At 43.5% G+C, this 14425-nt stretch overlaps 1 protein-coding gene across 1 annotated transcript; it reads left to right on the top strand.

Moving 5' to 3' along the window:
• Nucleotides 1-5638: 5638 nt before the first annotated feature.
• On the top strand, nucleotides 5639-11215 carry zic3 (zic family member 3 heterotaxy 1 (odd-paired homolog, Drosophila)). The gene is made up of 3 exons (XM_066649012.1): nucleotides 5639-7110; nucleotides 8171-8334; nucleotides 8820-11215. The coding sequence occupies exons 1-3, from the start codon at nucleotides 6090-6092 to the stop codon at nucleotides 9006-9008; spliced, it is 1374 nt and encodes a 457-aa protein (XP_066505109.1). The 5' UTR covers nucleotides 5639-6089; the 3' UTR covers nucleotides 9009-11215.
• The last annotated feature ends 3210 nt before the right edge of the window (nucleotides 11216-14425 follow it).

Here is a 14425-nt window from a genome sequence, read left to right on the forward strand (position 1 = left end):
AAACACCGCACTTAAAATCATCTCTTTCTTCAGTGGACACCAGACAAATTAAGCTTGGCACGATTTCAGGACGATGACACTCTCGTTTCTTCTTTTTCTTTACTTCCAAGTTCTTCTTAGCCTTAACGTAGGACTCTAATAGACTCGGTTTGGACACGCAGCCTTGGCTATTTTTCAAATCCAACACAAGTGGGACGTTGTAAAAAAAAAAAAAAATAAAGAAAAAGAGAGAGACAAGGAGAGAACTGGCACTGAAAAGATCCACGGAGAAATATGGACAAAACATGATCCTAATGAATTCTCTTTTAGCTTTAAGGTGGGCTAGCTTCATGCCACAGGAAAAAAAAAAGATTTTACATAAGCGAGTGTGGCCCAGTTCCCCACTTCAACAACTAAGAGCTGAGTGTGCAGTAAAACACTGGGACAAATTAAGGTTTCTGAGATGCACTAATAGCATTCGATCACCAGTTTTTACACGTTACGCCCCCATTATATTAAAGCCATAGCAATACACTCTGTATTAGTTTTTCATTATTAACTGTATTTTATGTTTATTATTTTTTTGGACATGAATAATTAATTAAATGCTTAGAGAGCAGCATGAATTTCTCTTTCTTATTTGGGAAACAGGGAACAGTTTAGACGGTGTCAAGTGGGTTTGCCTTTCTCGATCCTCGGTCCTTAATATTTATTTATTCCCCCCCCCCCACCCCCCCCCCCCCCAAATAAACACCTCAGTACCGAGCCTTATTAGAGACACTATAAAGGCCTAACTCCACACTGTTCTCTGTGCACGAGCATCATCTTCATCACCACCCCTCCCTCCGCGCTCGTGCGTTTGTGTAAGAACAAGATAAAATGATTAGAGTCTGTAATAGCCCATAATCAAATACAGTTCATCTCAGGCCATGAAGATTTATTTGCAGCTCTCCAACGACGCGCGGTAGACCTCTGGAAGTGATGTAATTACTACGTAATTAACACGCTCTTCTATTTTTATTTTATTTTTTTAATTCGACTGTAATCGGACGTTTTCACCTTTGTCTGGAATAGGATTTAAAAATAAACAAATAAATAAATAAATAAAGCACAGAGTATTTACCGTCTGCACGAGAGATACGCTCGTGTTCTTTCGCCTTCGATCCAGTCGTGTTCGTAAGCTACATTTCTAATTTTTAAAAAAATCTCTAAATTCTAAATTAAACTGTAATCTACGAACAGCAAAATATTCAGCAACATTTGAAAATCGTAAACAAGAAATCCACAACCAAAAATGTGCGTTTTTACTGCAGCAAAAATTTATTTTGCTTGTTATTTTACGACAAGGAACACATGAGTGATAATATTAATTACAGTTAATAATAATATTTTAAAGTATCTACAGTAAAAGCTGTAGTTTTTTAATGATGACCGTTTCTCTGAGGAACACAGTGATGTAAGCCCCAGGTCACAGTCTAATTACTTCTATTTCAAGCTGAAAATTCTGCATGATTTGTATTTATTTTCCTGCCGAGAAAGAAAGTGATAACAAAGCTGAACTAAACTTGTGTTCAGACACTTTGAGGACTCAAGCCAATAAATCAAGCCAGCGATCTTCACTCTGCAACCACAACAGCAGCAAAAAAAAAAACATTCATGGATGTTACATTTCACATGTATTGAGTCATGACAGTGATACTACTACAAACGCTGGAGCTAGGGCTTAACCTAACATCATAACATCAGCCCCATGCAACACGGCTGCAATCAACAAAAATATGAGAGAGCTGGCTTTAAGAGAGCTGTCCATCACCTCGTCCAAACCCTGCAGAGCCCCCCAACACTGTTGAGTCAACCACAAACTATGCCTCTTCTGAAAAATCCCCCTCCACTCCTGGTCACACGCCACCTCCACACTTCTCCCACTGTTCCGCTGCTCTCCATCAGGTCCTCCTGGAAAAAAGAAGGAAAATGTTTACTCACAAAATCCAGGGCATTTTACAATATCATTTTCTAATGCTTTTTCTCGAAGTGTACTTGTGTGATGCAGTCAGCGAGAACAGGACACTTTTCTGAACAAAAGTCATTTGGAAATGAAGTGAATGAAGCAGGACAAAGTGGAGGTCATAGTTGTGGTGTTCTACAAGTGAATACGATGCTAAAGCTTTGGGCATTAATTACGTGAAAATTCCCATTTTAGACTTTTACCAGTTGTTCTTCTGAAAACAAAATAAACCATAAATTCACCTCCACACAACTTTAATACAGACACCTGCTGAACTGTGGACTCAAATACTGTTCCCAAAATTTCAAATGAAGATCAAACACGTGCTTCAGTGGAGAAACAAACCTTGAGCCTTAAACTCGTCCCTGTGAAGCTGAGTGTGTCACACTGTGCAGTTTCCAGCATCAAATAAACACAAAAACAAATCTGGCTGCTTATAAACTGCATTGATCTCTTCAGTGCATATGCAGTAGTAACAGGCATGTGTGTGTGTGTGTGTGTGTTTTGTAAAGTTGAGCGCCACCTGTTCTACGACTGATATATTGTGTAAATATTTAACTGGATGTTCAGTGTATGGACTCTGTGTGACTGTACATCACTGTGTGTGTTAAAGTGAATCGGGTGCATGCCTTAAACACAGACGCAGACATTTCCAGAAGGAGATGCATTACACTGGCTTTCACAGGAGACTCCTCCACTCTCCCTCTCCCTCTCTCACCTGTGGAATGCCCAGCGGAATCAGAAATGTGCATTTGGCCAGTCACTTTGGAAAATAAGTTGGTTCCATTTCTGTTCCAAACCTGGGATTTGGTTCTGGTGGCTGCTGGGTTTACAGCTGAGCAGAGAGTTTCACTGATGAACAGACAGTGATCCACTGGCTGAAAACTATAGCAATATTTCCATATTAATATACTTTAGTAATAAAGGAGGAATAACGCCGCTGACCCTGTTTAACACGCCCCACGAAACCGGAAGTAAATCTCAAAGAGCAATAGTTCATTGGTTAATGGCTGGACAAAAAGTTGTGTACAACTTTCATTTGATATAATGGCTTTCAGCTGAGCAGCTAGTCGTTTATCTAATAAAGCTGTGCTCTCCTGCGCATGCCCATGAGTGGTGGGCCACGGTCAGTTTATGGTCTCATGAATTACACACTCGTTTCACATTTAAAACAACTGCAGCATTTATATTATTATTATTATTATTATTATTTACTACTTCTACTATTAACAATAATAATAATTAAATCTTGTAAATAATAATAATAATAATATACATTCATAAAATGATTATTATACCATCACCAGGACAGAACTGTTTATTAAATCAATACCATAATAGAATGTGGGGTTTATATATTTGATTCTAAAAGAGTGTAAACTACTTGTTGACTGTAAATAACAGACGTATAACTGAGGATTGAATTAAGTCCGAAATGTAGTCGCTCACAATTTTATTAAAATGAATTATAAACTTTTTTTCTAATAGTCATTTTAGAAGCTTCCCCACAAACAGAAAATGTGCTTTTTCAGTCACTACCGCGAGACTGGACCGAACCGAACTGCTTCAGAGGCACGTCCTCTACAAGGTCATTTTAGGTCATTATTTCGATTGATTTGTTTGAGTCTAAAATATTGGGAAAAGTACAAGACGAAGAATACGCCATGACTTTAGCACCAGCTACATTTTAGTACACGCCACTCCACACACACACACACACACACTATTCCAGTCACAAATATCTGCACTGGAGTAGTAACTCATTCTCTTTTTACAAACGTGCACACACACACACACACACACACACACACACATATATATATATATATATTAATATATATAGCCCGTAAATTAACGAGAATAAAACGTAAAGTTACTCTCTGTCAAACTTCAAAAAGGTCGCCATCAAAGTGTATGTACGTGAGTGTGTGTGTGTGTGAGAGAGAGAGAGAGAGAGAGAGAGAGAGAGAGAGAGAGATAGAGAGAGAGAGAGAAAGGAGAGGAGGGGTTTGGGGGAGATATATGAAACTGAGCAGAAGGAGAGTGTGTGTGTTCTGTTACCGTTCCCCTTTAAATTTTACACTTTTTTTCTGCTCTGTGGGATTTTCATCAAACGCAGCATCCCGCGCCCTCACCTTAAATACCCCAGATATACCCTGCCTTTATTCGACAACCCTGAGCATAAATGAGTGGGTTTGGAGGAGTGCACTGTTAGGACATGCCTCACATCTTTTCCAGAAGAATCGGTGCCTGTGGAAGAGTGTATGAGGTCTCAGTAATATCTGAGAAATATGTTCACCTCTTTTTCCAAAGCATCCAACACATACACACACACACACACACACACACACACACACACCACAGCTCACTCCACTTCGTAAACAGAGAGACCGAGAATCAGAAGCGAGCGAACTGAGCGCAGTAAACTCACCTCGGTCTGACGTTAAGGTCACGGCGAGCGCGGAGCCGGTGGCGGCGGTGCGCGCGCGGATGGCAGGCGGCTGTGATTCGAGGCGGATGGCAGTGCGCTCGGCTTAGTTTTTTTTGTGAGGCGCGGACAGTGAGGGGCAGCGCGTGGGAACGGATCCGCGCGCCTCTGAACTTGAGCGAGTTTTCTGCGTCCAGTGGCGAGAAAAGCGCGCTCAATAGCGTGAGCTTCTGGTAAAGGAGGGGGGGGGGGGGGGGGGGGGGGGGGGGCAAAAACCAGAAGAGAGAGAACTCAGGAGGTATTACAATTACTGCCACCTTTCTTTCTGTCTTTTATTCCTGCGCCCTGCGTAACGTTTCACAAACCGCCCCCCTTTCCCCAAAGCACTGCGACAGAGAGAGAGAGAGAGAAGGAGAGAGAGAGAGAGAGAGAGAGAGGGAGAGAGATTCGGACCTGAGCCAGAACCGCCGTTTAATAAACAAAATAAAGGCCGAAATAAACCAGAGTTGGGGTTCGGGTAGACAGACAGACAGATAGATAGACAGATAGACAGACAGACAGATAGATAGATAGATAGATAGATAGATAGATAGATAGATAGATTATTGTTTTGTTTATTAGTTTGTTACGTTGCTAACTTCAGTGTATTATACTTTAATTTGACTATAGCTCAATTTCATTGGATGAAAATATAGTGTCGACGTGTTTCAGTAATTCTCATAAAACACAGCCTGTAATCGCCTGATGACGTTGAATATTAAAGGCGTCAATATGAACCTCTCGCTCTTTCCAGTAGGAAACCTTCCGCTGATTTAAAATCAAACAAAACATCGTGGTCGTATAAAAACCCCTGGAGAGCAAGTGGCGACGAGCAAAATAAGAGTAAAATATAGCACAAGTCTCAGCAACTAGTGTCTGAGACAAGCTTCTGTAACTTTTCTCTCCCGTTTTTTTTCTTCTTTTTTTTCCGAGCAGCTGGCGTGCTGAGGGGCGGCACATTCGCGCGAGCGGCCCCGCACGCCTCACCTGCACAATAACACCGCGCCGACCAATCACAGCGACCCGCCGAGGCCAAGTGCCATTTTCAATCGCCAACGCTGCCAATCAGCCGCCGCGCGCCCAATGAACGCGCAGCGCAGTAGTCACGTGAGTCGGAGCGAGCCGCGCTTACCATTGGCCCGAGCGGACCTGCCTCCCGAGCTCATTTATGTGCGAGGAGTGAGTGATTGACTTTATCAGTCCAAGGACATCATTGGCGCGGAGAGTGGGGGAAAAAGTTTGATTCCGGTTCTCACGGATCCCACTCTGAACGGAGTGCGCGCGCTCCTCCGCGGAATATTCCCTTTTTCTCGCTGAGAACTTCGGTGCCTCTTTTAGGTTTAGGGACTGAACACTGGCTGTTTTTTTCCCCCGCCGCTTGCGTCTGCTGAACTTTCACTGCGTTAAACTGGGCTCTTCCAGGCTTCTTCTCCCGCTCCTCTCCTCCGTCTCCCTCCTTCGCTCCGGTCGCGTCTCCGCGCCCAACTCTTTAGTTTTGCTTTAGCTGTCGAGGCTGAACCGCGGGGTTTGTGTTGATTCGATTGATTTTTTTTCGCTCTCCTTTGGAGAAGTTCCCTCCGCTAACCTGGGGTTTCCAATCTCTCTTCTCCTCCCTGCGCTTTTGTCACTCGATCCCGAATGACGATGCTCCTCGACAGCGGTCCGCAGTTCCCGTCACTCGGGGGCTTCGGTACACCGCGCCACCATGAGCTCAGCAACCGCGACCCCGGTCTGGGGCTCGGAGCTTTCGGCGACTCCTCGGCGCACTCCGCCGCGTTCAAGATCAGCCCCGTGGCGCACGACATCGCCTCGGGACAGACGTCCGCTTTCACGCCGCAGGCCGGCGGCTACGCGGCGGCGCTCGGGCACCACCACCACCACCATCACCATCCCCATCACCCCAGCGGCCAGATGGGCTCGTACGGCGGCGCTGCCTTCAACTCCACACGGGACTTTCTCTTCAGGAACAGGGGCGCCGGCAGCATCGGCGAGACGGCGGCCGGCAGCAGCGCGCAGCACGGGATCTTCGGCGCGGACAACGCGGGTCATCTGCTTTTCCCCGGGCTGCACGAGCAGAGCGTGGGCCACGCGTCTCCCAGCGCACACGTGGTGAACGGACAGATGCATTTGGGCTTGCGGCCCACGGACCTTTTCGGCCGGCCCGACCCTTACCGGCCCGTGGCGAGCCCGCGCGCCGACCCTTACGCTGCGGCGGCCGCCGCCGCTGCATCAGCCCCGCTGCATAACTACAACCACGCGCTCAACGTGAACGTGGGCATGAACGTGCCCCCGCACCACGGCCCGGGCGCCTTCTTCCGTTACATGCGGCAGCCCATCAAACAAGAGCTCTCCTGCAAGTGGATAGACGAGCACCAGCAGCCCAACAGGCCCAAGAAGACGTGCGACAGGACGTTCAGCACCATGCACGAGATGGTCACGCACGTGTCCATGGAGCACGTCGGCGGGCCCGAGCAGAGCAACCACATCTGTTACTGGGAGGACTGCCCGCGCGAGGGCAAATCCTTCAAGGCCAAATACAAACTCGTCAACCACATTCGCGTGCACACCGGAGAGAAACCCTTCCCCTGCCCCTTCCCCGGCTGCGGGAAAATATTCGCGAGGTCGGAGAATTTGAAAATCCACAAGAGGACGCATACAGGTAGGTGTGCTGTTTCTGAACGAGGAATGCTGAGGAGTAGACTCCGTAGATGAAGTTGGGGGTCAGGCCTACGCTGCTAGTGCTCAAACAGACTGGGTTGTTTTCACTCGGCTGCAGAATAATTCGGACGGAAGTGGGACTGTGCATTAGGAATAGCAAGAATAATCAATCCCGGTGGTATTTGTAAAGCTGTTATTTACAGAAACATCCAAAGCAGGGTTCAGTTTTAGAGAAAAAGCCTTTAACGTCGAACGGTACCGTTTTACTGAAGAACCCCCCCCCCCCACTATTTCTTTGAGATGTAAACACTCGGGCCTCCGAGGCCGCATGCTTTCTGTTTTGGTCTGAGCAACATGTTTTTAAAAAGTGCGTGGAAATAACATGCACAAGTCGGGTTTATTTTACCCGAGACAAGAGCCAAAGACCTTTTGTCTGGCGTTTTTTTTTTCCTCCTCTTTTTGTGAATGTCTGTTTCTTTCATTTCTAGAGCTTCTCCTCGCGACTGGGGCTTAAAGTTGTTAACAGAATGTGTCGTTGCTTGGTGAGTTTCGCGAATCCATGACAAAAAAAACGACAGAAACGTTAAATGTTTGTGTGGAAGTGTGAAGTGGGCAAATTACATTTTAGTCTGATGGCCCCTTCCTTGATGGATCTGTGTGGAAATCGATGACCCGTTACTTGTGAGAATCACACGCAATGTAAAGCAAGCTGTTGAAAATGGCTACGGTTTGGCAATTAGGTGGCGGTGGCTCGCTCACAGAAAGCAGTTCTAAAGCACAATTTGGACGTTAAAAAGTAAGATGGTGTGTATTTGTTGGGGAGTGCCAAGTTAATTATGAATTCCTCTCTGGTGCTTAAGAAAATCGCGTTCAAACCAGGCTTTGCTTGCCACCATTATTGCAAGTTAGTATCAGGGTCTGCTAACTTTGGTCTGGTAGTAGTAGCCTGTTGAAAGCGATTTTACATATTACATAACGGGATGCAGAAACGTCTTTAGAGAAACGCCGGCTGTGGAAATGCATGCTCTTATAAAATGCGTGTTGCTTCTCTGTGTTTTTAGGCGAGAAACCATTTAAGTGCGAGTTCGATGGCTGCGACAGGCGATTTGCAAACAGCAGCGACAGGAAAAAGCACATGCACGTGCACACCTCCGACAAGCCATACATCTGCAAAGTGTGCGACAAGTCCTACACGCACCCAAGCTCTCTCAGGAAACACATGAAGGTAAATACACCTGGAATTACTGCTCCATTTATCTGTCAACTCTATCACAACACCAGTCTAGAAATACAAGATACATCCAGGCTCCAGCTCTATCATAACAACAGGCAACTAAATACAAACACGTAGTTTTTTATTTGTCTGGTCAACGACGGCACGAATATAAACAAACCACTGTTTGCAGTTGTCATTACGATTTCCAGAACTGACAGGAGTGAGTGGAGGGAAACACTCTGGAGTCTTCCAATAATCCAACACCAACCCACCTTTTGTGTTTGTACCGTCGTTGTGTCTGGCTTCAAAAAGAAAATGTAAAAACACCAGTTTCTTGGAGCTGCGTGCATTATTGTGTATTTTTTAAAACAGACCCAAGCTGAGTACATACACATGTAGCTTTTAAGAGTGTGATGAATGTGCTATAATCAGAACTGAAGATGATCAGTGTGTGTGCCATCACTTAACTCTTCTGAACTATTGTGATTAATCAGGTACACGAGTCGCAAGGCTCAGAATCGTCACCAGCGGCCAGTTCGGGCTACGAGTCGTCCACGCCGCCGGTTCTGGTGTCGGCCAGTGCGGAGGACCCCACCAAAACCCCCCCGTCCGCGATCCAGAGCACAGCGGCGGCGGCACACAGCGAAGGACTGGCGCCCAACTTCAACGAATGGTACGTTTGAAGCTACGCGCAGAAACTCTCAATACGGACCAAAAGGTTTAAGAAAACCTTTAAAAATAGAGCAGCAACAGCAGCATCAACTACAACAACAACAACTACAACAACAACCATTCACACCACGGTGAACAAATTTGACACAGAAGAACGTGAAGAGACGCGAGAGTTCGCCATGGCCTCGTCCATTCTCAGGATTTTCCAAAATCTGACTTTTATTCCGAGTGCGAGGAAAGGAAAGGAAATTAACATAAATAATAATAATAAAAAAAACGACACTTTCTAAGAAATAAATGAAATGGTTTTCCGTTTTACTTTACAGATTTCAGATGATTATTTTATTTTTCATTTTATGTATTTTCTCAGAAGTTTATTTAAAAAAAAAAAATAAAGGAAAAAAGGAAAAATATTTCACGGTGTTTTTATATCGGTGGCGCCCCGTGTCACCTTTGGATTGATTGTTTAAAAAAAAAAAAACCTTCGAACAGTCTTAAGAAACGTGCCAAAGTCTTTGTCTTGAACTTGAACAACAACGACAAAAAAAAAGAAAAAAAGAATAAATCCTAAATAAGTATATAGCCTACTCGTGAATGTATTTCCTTGTTTGATGGAGTCGAATCTGTTGTCCACGTCCGTTTTTTTTTTTGAGATGGAGAAATGTGGTAGTAGGTTACGATTGTTACCTTTGAATATAACGTTGCCTTTTGTTAATACCGATGTAAATACATATCCATGATGCCATATTTATCGATTTGTAATTTAATTATCGGTCAGAGAGCCGAATCTTAAATGATATTTATGGAAAATGTTTTTCTAACAAGATTGTACAGTTTTGGGTCATAATAACCAGCTTAACATTGAAAGCTCATCAACTCTAAAAGCTTCCTTGACGCGATTGTATCTTTTTTTAACCAATAAATGTGTCTTACATGGAGCACAAAAAATATCACCTATGAATATAATTGATTGACTTCTTTTTTTTTTTCTCTAAAGGTTAGAATATTTTAGGTTATTCAAGTTCTATAAGCTCTTGAGGGCATTGATACATGCAGCAGACATTGAGAGGAAGAAGTTCTGAAGCGCTGCTGGCTGTGATTCTAATTTTGATCCAAAATTAACTTCTTTGTGTACTATTATTTGGTTTGTTTTACTCTTAGCAGAGGATAGAACTGCATTTCTTTAAGCAGCGATAGCTACAACCTGGAGAAGGCCAGTGGGCATCAGATTCTCACGTGTTATGCAACAGCATAGCTTTCATCCGTGAACTTTTTTATCTCGCGTGACAGTGTTAAAGACGCCATTCGAGTCAGTATGGTACTCCATTTTGATGGTTTCAGCACTGTCTTTGTGGATGCAAGTTTGTGTTTAAATGTTACCAAGCAGAACAATGAACTGTCACCACACGGTAATCTCAAATAAAACTTTTCTTTTGTCTGTCAGTTTGCATTGTTTTAAATGTAGTTCTTTAAATGTGCTTCTAAGAGTGTTATTCGTCATGAGTACTGTGGTGTTACATATAGAAGAGTCTGATTACACATTTGCTTGTTTTATGTGAACAGCATTTCCAGAAGAATTATGTGTGAATGGGATTTTTAGTCTTGAGAGTGAACAGAAATATGTTTCATGAGGGGGAAAAATGTTCAGTGGCACAAAGAGTTACAGCATTGCATTGTAACCTATTTTTTGAGAATGAAATATTATGCATTCACAGATATATTGTGCTTACGATTTCAGACCACCAGCACTACTTTTGAAGATGAAAAGAAAAAAAAGAATAATGTAAACAAATACAGTACCTCGCGAGCAACAGTGATATATCAAATACTTTTATTTAAATAATTTTATGAGTCTATGTTTTATAAGCTATTTTCTATACCTTAATTTAAAAGAAATAAATGTTTATTTCAGCCACCCTCACTGTACCATAAGCCGTGGACTGGGATGTAAATCTGATGTGCAAGAGCAGCTTGAATGTGATGTTGTAACACTTTCTGGAAGAAATGGGTCACGCAGCGAGATATTCCTGAAAAGCAGAATTTGAGCTGATGAACTGTGTCACTGTGCCACGTTCGGGGTGAATGACGCTTCATTTTCAGCGCTTATTCGTTTAAATTAGCAACGGAGATGAACCCTGTACTTTTTAAAGTAAGACTATTGTTTGTCGGTTTGTTTGTTGAACAAACTATTCATGATGAAATGTGAACCTAAGTTTTGACTGAAATTAAAAAAGTTACGAAATGTGACCAAACGGAGACCCGAATCCATCTCTTCTTTCATGAATAATCTTCTGACTGAGTCTGAGCTCCGGCTCTAGCCTCGAGTCACTAACACAACTTGAACTTGACAGTGAGTAAGACGCCATTTTAGCATCTTGTTTATTAAAGGGGCGGAATGAGCTGGAGCCTGTACACACCGCGGCAGTGGATGGGTTTAGATTTACTTTAACATCAGCAGCTGAGGAGTGGAAATTGGCAGCGAAATGGGATTGGGTTTTTCGTGAAGAAGTGGTTCGGGGTGGTCCTATTTGTGTCCTGTTTGTGGCTAGTCCGGACTGTGAGATTATGCTGAGCATGCGTACTTCAGCAGTTTCCTGTCATAAGTAAGCAGTGTAACGGTAGTAAATGTGAATAACAGTACATTTAAACTATGCTGAAAATATGCTAGAAGTGCTAGAAGCTACATAACGTTAAAACAAAGTACTCAGGGAACAGAACTAGGCAAATAAAATGTCGAAAACAAAAAATAATAATGCAGCATTTTTTGACATTGGTTTACCACTTTACACTCAAACATGTCCACACAATTACAGCCTTATCCTTGTATTTATAAAAAGGGAATTCAGCTCGGTTTGCTAGCAGTTGTGTCGAGCAGTATTTCGGCGCCATCTCCACAGACCCCACGACCCCACCCCTACCTCAGCCAACCCCCCCCCCCCTCACATAAACAGTTTTAAGAATCAATTTAAACCGCATCTCTCTCTCTCTCGCTCAGTCTCTGCGCATGCGCTTTAATCCCCCCTCAATTACTTTTTTTCTGTTTACCGGATCTCTAAAAAGACTCGGTTCGTGACACGCGCGATGACGTCACAACATGGCGCGCGCTTCTCGAGTCTCCTCAAAGTAGAGCCAAGTGAACTTGACCAACGGGAGTTACGATCTCTGAGTTTCACTGGCGCTTCATCGGGATCTCAGTGTCTGTCTTTGATGAGAGAGAGAGAGAGAGAGAGAGAGAGAGAACACGATAGACTGAGAGAAAGGGAAAGAGAAAAAGCTGCGTCGTGTGAATGAAATAATATCATCGGTGACATGAAAAAGGCTCGGCATTCGGATCATACCACCTTAAGAAAAACCCATGAAAGGCTGCTTTCTCTAGATTCTGAAAAGGATTAGACAGCCTCGGCGGTCACGTGGGGGGAGTTCTGTAGGATTACTAGCATAGCGGTTGCTATACACAGATGATATATGCTGGAAACCGTGGCTTGAATTGACGTATGGCCGTAAAATGGCCGCAATAAAATAACTACCATTCAGAAAATGAAATAGTTTTCTCCTCAAAGCGGGTTTGTAGGCTAGCACGAGCTCCGAATCCAAATAACCCGAGTAACTCCATTCATTTCACAGCTATGTGCTATGTTTTCCTTTTTTTTCTCCTTTTTTTAAGGTTGTAAGAGAATGTTTTGCTTAAAGGTTTAGGAGCCGGTCTGGAGTCTTTCCCCGAAGCCCAAACACAATCTCCAGCTTTGCTGCCTAAGCAGGCAAGCGGGGTCTAAGAGGATAAACCGCCCAAACCCTGGTTTGTCACGCAACTCAATTTGCCATCTTAATAAACTCAGTGGCTAAATTTACGGCGCGCGCGGCGTGGAAATGTCGAGCCACGGTCACCGCGAGCCTCTCCCCTCCCTTCGCCGTGTCTGCGATACACTAACCTACATTCTTTCACTGCTCCTGCTCCCTTTTAAATATTTCAAGCGCAACGACGCCCCTTTACACATACTCCCTCGTGCACGCGCACACACATACAAACACACAGACTCGCGCGCGCGTATACGCGTCCAAAGCTCTATTATATCAACACACAATGATGTCAGTCATGTGATGCTGAGACGAGGGTGTTCTCGTGCAGTCACTTCTCCAGAGCCATGATCCGCCGCCTGTGCACGAGCCCGAGTCCGGTTCCACTGTATTCAAAAACCTAACGACGGCTAAAGACTTATCAAAGTTCAAACCAGGCCTGTCCTAATAACTTAAGCCAATTCAAAACTCCTAAAAAGGCGTTTCTAAAATTCTGTTTACGTGAATCTGCCAAAAGTATCACAAGTGTTGTGAAATGTTACAATTTGTAAAATTACAAAAAAAAATTACTATATGTGAAATATAAAATCCAAATATATTTAAATCTAATCTGATCCAAATGTTTATAGCATGCTAACTTTCTACGGTTTATGCTTAAATAGCGGGACAGCCCTGGCCTAATGTTTACGAGCTTCTATCCCCAAGACTGGCAGGAAATTGGGGGCGAGGGGAGTGAAAAAACAGTGCTATGCCCTCCATCAACATCCACGGCTGAGGTGTTTTGAGCACAGCACCTAAACTTGGATGCCCGCCATTCCGTGTGTGTGCTTACTGCCCCCGGTGCACTAATGTGCGTGTGTGCGTTTGTTTGGTTTGTTTGCACAGTCACTGAGGGATTAAATGTGGGGAACGATTTCCTTGTATATTTCACAATGACAATAACAGACAGAATGTTTATTTTTTTTATTTATTTCTTTATTTTACGGAAGCTTGTACGGCTAAAGCTTTAAACTTAACTTTAAGTGAAAATATATTACAAAAGCTTCAGGAACACAGGGCTTGTGCACATTTTACATTGTATTATTTCCCACGTTAAACTGAGCAATTTAATAGAGTTGCTATGAATGGGTGAATGTTTGGTCCACGTAGAGGGTTTGGTTTTGTGCATGTGTTCATATGCTGCTTAGAAAATCATTAATACAAACAACTGGGGCAGGATTGGACTTTTACTACATGACTACATCTAAAACTACACAAAGGCTTGGTGATATTAACCAAGAGGTGGACCATCACCTCTATCTGACGATGCTTATTCACCTGCAAGAAAAAGTGCTGAATATGCAAAGGTGCCATCGCGCTGAAGAACAGACCGCAGGATGTACCCTTTCAAAGGCTATTTCAGGACGCGATACGACACCATTGTGATGGTAAAAGCGGTTCACAACAATATTGTTAATTAGGGCACACCAGGAATATCTCAAATTTGAAAGTTTACAACTATTTATTTTAAACGTCGCCTCCTTTGTAATTACAAGTAAAACACGTTACAGAGCGACTGACAAAATTAAAAATATATTTTTTTGCAGAATAAATAAAAACCAAACTGAGTTGGTGCCTGAACATAAATCTGCAG

Source organism: Hoplias malabaricus, chromosome 17 (genome assembly GCF_029633855.1).
Source record: "Hoplias malabaricus isolate fHopMal1 chromosome 17, fHopMal1.hap1, whole genome shotgun sequence".
In the NCBI taxonomy this organism is placed as follows: Eukaryota; Metazoa; Chordata; class Actinopteri; order Characiformes; family Erythrinidae; genus Hoplias; species Hoplias malabaricus.